Below are 5,705 nucleotides of genomic sequence, written 5' to 3'. Positions count from 1 at the left end.
AAGGGGGAAACATCAACTTACCCTCCTAAATACATATGCATGGGCAACAAGATACTTTTTAGCTACTTTTATTCGGATTTGTGTAGGTGCCGGCCCCCTACGTCAACGAAATGGTGGTTAACTGGGTGCACCCAAATTGGGTCCACAAACTTATTCTATACTCGTACGTAAACCTTTTCCCACTACAAATGCAGAGATATTGGGAATTATTGGGAATTCATCCTCTCAAAAAGGAAAAAAAAAAAAAGAAAGAAAGAAAGAAGATTCATTCACACAAATCCGCTGTACAGTGCAAAATGCACTACGCCTCCCCTTCGGATGACCCCAAAAATGGAAAAACAAAGTAAATTTCCAAAAACAGCCTTAAACACATCCGGAACCACGAAAGGGTACTGAATCACAAAGATTCATCGCATAATGTAACGACACACTTTGATACCCCCTTCAACCATCTCTCCTCTCCTTGAATTTTCCAAATTTGAAGATGAGCTGTTCAAAGGTGAGCATTTTCATTTAGGTTGGAATTTTACAGCGGGTCACGATTGGTTTTAGGATTTAATTCTTGTTTTATGATGTGGGTTTGGTTTGTTTTCGGGTTTTTTTATTTTATTTTTATTTTATTTGTCAAGATCTTGATCTTTTGAAGATCATAAGCCCTAGCTAGAAAAAGACCCAACATTTGGTTATCATTTCTCACAGAGATCCCAGAAGAAACCCAAATGGGTTTGAGTTTCTTCACTCTTTTGAGATTTAGGTTACACTGATGAGCTTTAATATTTACTGATTTCCTTAGTTTAATATAGAAATGTGAAACAAGGTAATAGAGCCATAACGACAGTCTCTTGTCTCTCGAGGAAGAAAATCCAATGCATCTTTGATCCTTGGATTCTCATCAGCCAAATTAGGAGCCCTTTTCTTTTCTTTTCTTTTCTTTTCTTTTTTCTTCTCCAATTTTGAACTTTTCTTCTCCTTGATCAGAAGTTCTTTCTCTTTTTAGGGGTTTCAAAATGAAAATTTTCCGTGCAATATAACATTTTATATTAATATATTGTCTTAGAGACGGGATTAGTTCTGATTTTGGGTCACACATAAAAGAGAATTCGGTTCTTTTGGTGGTTGTCGATACCTTCGAATTGCTCGGGATAATCCCAGTTGAGTTTGAATCATACTGAGTGAAAACAGATACGTCGCACGTATTAATTTCTAGATATCTTTGTAGTACAAATTATGTCAACTAAAACTTCGGTCTACAACTCCTCCTAAAAGTAGATTTTTCTGAGTAGTCATTTCTTTTAGCCATTATGATCTACAGAGCACCGCTAAAATGGAAAGAAAGTAAAGAGTTGAAGATAATTAAATAAGTTTTCGAACCGATTGCCAACCTAATGTCAAGCCTTATATCAACCAGATCTATCAGTTGACATGTTTTTCTGATGATGTAGTCTTATTAGCTAATCAAACTCATCTTTAAGGTGCGAAGACAAGAGTTGCTGCAAACATTGTCGACTGCTCTGTATTTTTGGATAGTGTTGGTAGTAAGCAATATCATGAGCAGTCGGCCAATGGACAAGATATTCTAATAAGCCAAATTCAACAATAGAAAATGAGTCATGCCTTATAATAACAATAATAATACAGATAAAGCAGAAACATAGAAGTCATACGCACTTAGATTATCCTGGGTGATTGGCCAGTGAATGATGCACGCAATAGAGCCAGTACGGTAGTTGCAGATATTTAATATGGATAGTTACCATTTGAGGATCGTTAAGAGAAGGTGCCCGAGGGAAGGTGAACGACGATAGCTCTCTTTGGGCTGTCTAGGATAAAATGTTGTTATGTTCATCTCAACATTTACATTTTTCTTGTTATAATTTCTCATTCCGGGATCTCAACATCCTGATTCTGTTTTTTCTTGTACCCTTTTCTTGATTCTAACTATCCTTATATACAAGTAGTTGAATTCGTGCTTTGAGGTCTAGATAAGCTCTAAGAGAGTGATAACCTTGTCGAGGGGGTGATATATGTTTTAGATTCCACACAAGTTAGGAGGATAATCTGTCTTGTTGTGGGGTGATTTTCTAGGGTGGGTTAGTTTTCTACTATCAAATTCTTGGATAATTTCTTTCTTTCTTTCTTTCTTTTGTTTTTGTTTTTGTTTTTTGTTTTTTGTGCTATTGTCTATTTCCTGATTTATTTCTTCCTCTGAACATGAGTTAATTTTTAAAAGATGTAAAAACAATTTTAAGCCTAGCTCTTCAAGTTATAATATTCATATTCTAGTCCTTTTTTTTACGGAACATCATTCTTATTATGTTTTATTTTTAATTTTCTTTATGTGATACATAGAAAACGATCTTGTTTTTTATAATCAAACATTTACATATGAAAATAATCAACCATTTACCTATGAGACTTGGGCATAATGAACTTTTCATGACTTCTGCAGGGCAAAGTTTGTAGCATGTGTGGTAATGTTGGATTTGCTGAAAGAGTTGTTACTTGTTCTACATGCAAGAAAATATCACAGCATATGTAAGTCTTCTATACTCCTTCAAGCTTCAACTAAGGATAGAAGCTCAGTTGGATATTATTATTATTTTCTAAACCATACTGGAGATTTGATAAACCAAGCCATTTCTGTGTTATGCTTTATCTACGGTAGGTTCTATCTGTCCCTTATTCTTCTTTGCTTATTTTTCCATTTTTCAACTGATCCTTGAGCATACATTTGAGTTTTACCAACCAAAGGTCCTAGATCTGGTTGTTTTATAAAATACTCCACGTTTAATAATTAATTTAAACTGTGAAAATCACAATCATTTTAGTAGGTTTCAAGGTATTTTTGTAAAGTAAAGAACTTTGTCATTAATATTCATGCACACAAGTCATAAACCTCAATTTATGAAGTGAAATAATATCAACTTTTATATTTCTACTGAAGTGAAAAGTACTTTTAACAATGACTCTTAACTTTGACACGAACTTTTTGTCTGATTCCTCAAGGTCATCTGCATGAATTATTCTTCTCCTTGTCAAGCTATATTTCATAAATATTAACTTATTTTAGGTGGCGTAAACTAACCTTCGTTCATTAGGGTTTTTTAAGTATGACACAAACAGCAAAACAGGAGCTAAGAAAAACTTCTTGATTAAGACTTAGTTTTTGTTTAGAACTCCATATGCATTATATTCTAGTAAATTTGGATTATCTCCTACATCTTAGTTAGGAAAATACTACAACTTCCAATCTGGTCATTCCAAAGAATCCTTTCCAGACTTCTGCCTACAATCTAGACCGTCGCCTCTATTCCTTGAATAATCACTTGTGCAACCTTAATTCATATCCATTTTGATCCTTATCTGGTTAGTTTCATGAGTTTGAGGTACACTGTGTTGTAAAGTGTTTGCACCTTAAAGGAGAGATATATTTTTCTTCCTCCTTTTATTTGAGCCCTCCATATCTTCGAGGTTATGTCTAGAACCTTCCATTGTCTTGATAAATCAAGAAGATTTATCCCCATCGCCATAAACATTCAGCTACGAGTCTATGATACTACTACCCGTCAACTAACTGACCTCTTTGCAAGGCTTCTTGCATATTGTTCTCTAAGCTAATATTTACATCCACCACAACAGAAGATGGCAGTTGCCTGTTGTTCTCTAAGCTAAGATTTACATCCACCAGAAGAGAAAAAGGTGGTACATCGACAGCTAGAAAGCTTTACATTCCATCTGAGTTTAAATGCATTACTGGAGTTGTCCTCTATGGCCAAGCCTATTATGCTGATAAATCATAGGCCTGAAGAAAGATAACCAGTTTTCCCCTTTCCCCCCTTTTTGGTGTTTCAGATATTGCATGCAGAAACCGCCTGTTGGTACTCCTAATAACTGGCATTGTGAACAATGCACTGTCACACATAAAGTAAAGCCTCCAAGAAGGGGCACTATTCTAATTGATGTGATAGATGGTGGGAAAATTATACCAGTCAATAGGAGTTGTCCATTAAACAGCTGGAACGCCTCCACACAACCCAGACCATTGAAGGGCTCTAGGAGGGCACAACGTGTACGAGCCAAGAAAAATCTACCACCTCCATTGCATTGCTCAGCAAAGGCACCTGGTGCATCTCCGTCTACTGTAGTCCCAATCCTTGGTGCTTCCCCCGCTCCCAACAATTCAACGGAGATTCAAACTATTGCCATTTCCCCAGTGACCCCAGCATTAAAGGCATATGAAGTCTATTCTCAGGGGATAAAGATGAGTGCAAAACCTGCCATGCATCTTTCTCGCTCTAAGATTGCCAGAGAAGCCGGTCCTTGTGTAAAGGAAGGGAATGCAAATGACTATCAAGTTTCAGGTCTCTTTAGCTCTAATTTTTTTTTATTTATAAAATTCCTGTCTTTCACTAGTTCTTGATAGAACGATGTGTTCAGTGAATTTCATGCTTATCTTCTCTTCCAGGTAAACGAGACTCTGATGTACTTGGCAACAAGTGGCCACCAGAGACGCCTGAGGATCCAAGATCACATAAGTCTCCAGTTAATGACATTGCAGTTGCTTCAAATAATCCAGCGGTTTTGCAATCCAAACCTGAAGAAAAGAAGAGAGTAGCAAGGAATTCAAGTATGCATTGCATGCACCACTTCTCAGACTGGATTATGTTCAATCAGTTTCTTTGAACTAAGTGCCTCAAATTCTATTCTACCTTTTGATGTATTCTGAGAAACAGTACCTCATCTTTTATTTGTTCTCAGAAGGAGAGTGCTGCGAAGAAATTGTTAGGAAAAATCCTGCAAAAGGCTTTCCGGGAACAAAATCCCATAACAAGTCAGCAGGCTTGGACACTATTGGATCCAGCCTACTGTACTCTAAGAAGACTAAAATTCTTTGTCCAGTTGGTTTTTCAGGTAGTAAAATGTTGCATTTCTCATAAAAACGCTCCTTATAGGTCTTGTCCATCACTTCTCTACACGCTTTTCCAACCTAAGAAAAGGTTGGAGTCTATCCTTGTTTGCATGAACATAAACTGCAGAACAAGGAGTTCGACCTGTTTTTGTGAACTAAGTGTCTCAAATTCTATTCTATATTGATGTACTTTGAGAAATATGACCACATTTTTTTTTTTTTTTTGGTTCTCAGGAGAAAGCTGTGAAGAACTTGTTAAGAAAAATCCTGCGGAAGGCTGTTCTGAAACCAAATCCCATAACAAATCAACAGGCTTGGACACTATTGGATCCAACCTACCGCACAATGAGAAGACTAAAAATCTTTCTCCGGTTGGTTTTTCAGGTAGTAAAATGCTGCATTCTCATTAAAAAAATTCTTTATAGGTTTTGGCTATCACTTCTCTACACACTTTTCCAGCCTAACAAAAGGTTGGAGGCTATCCTTGTTTGCATGCACATAAACTTCATATAAAGGAGTTTGGTCAGTTTCTGTGAACTAAATGTCTCAAATTCTATTCTATCTTTTGATGTATTTGGAGAAATATGAGCACCTTTTTTTGGTTCTCAAGAAGGAGAGAACTGTCAAGAACTTGTTAAGAAAAATCCTGCGGAAGGCTGTTCTGGGACCAAATCCCTTAACAAGTCAACAGGCTTGGACAATATTGGGTCCAGCCTACTGCACATTGAGAAGACTAAAAATCCTTCTCCGGAAGTTGATTTTTCAGGTAGAAAAATGTTGCATTCTCATAAAAACT

At 36.5% G+C, this 5,705-nt stretch overlaps 1 protein-coding gene and 2 long non-coding RNA genes across 3 annotated transcripts in view; 1 reads left to right on the top strand and 2 right to left on the bottom strand.

The window, feature by feature from the left end:
- The window catches only part of LOC109834155, a 10,891-nt gene continuing 5,418 nt past the window's right edge, over positions 233-5,705 (top strand). Inside the window, exons 1-6 of the mRNA XM_020402090.1 lie at positions 233-499; positions 2,450-2,535; positions 3,853-4,361; positions 4,466-4,627; positions 4,759-4,911; positions 5,144-5,293. Coding sequence (XP_020257679.1) covers positions 485-499; positions 2,450-2,535; positions 3,853-4,361; positions 4,466-4,627; positions 4,759-4,911; positions 5,144-5,293 — 1,075 coding nt within the window. The 5' untranslated portion in view covers positions 233-484. The remainder of the gene's footprint in view (positions 500-2,449; positions 2,536-3,852; positions 4,362-4,465; positions 4,628-4,758; positions 4,912-5,143; positions 5,294-5,705) is intronic.
- LOC109834157 lies at positions 3,567-4,114 on the bottom strand. The gene is made up of 2 exons (XR_002245464.1): positions 3,987-4,114; positions 3,567-3,891 (listed from the first exon to the last, which is right to left on the bottom strand). It is a non-coding gene; the product is annotated as an uncharacterized LOC109834157 (long non-coding RNA).
- LOC109834156 overlaps positions 4,509-5,705 on the bottom strand; it is an 11,526-nt gene continuing 10,329 nt past the window's right edge. Inside the window, exon 3 of the long non-coding RNA XR_002245463.1 lies at positions 4,509-4,594. This is a non-coding gene — a long non-coding RNA (uncharacterized LOC109834156). The remainder of the gene's footprint in view (positions 4,595-5,705) is intronic.

The sequence above is a fragment of the Asparagus officinalis genome, chromosome 3 (assembly GCF_001876935.1).
Source record: "Asparagus officinalis chromosome 3, Aspof.V1, whole genome shotgun sequence".
Classification (NCBI taxonomy): domain Eukaryota; kingdom Viridiplantae; phylum Streptophyta; class Magnoliopsida; order Asparagales; family Asparagaceae; genus Asparagus; species Asparagus officinalis.
Note: the sequence above shows the minus strand (reverse complement) of the source record. Positions and strands in the feature narration are given on the sequence as shown.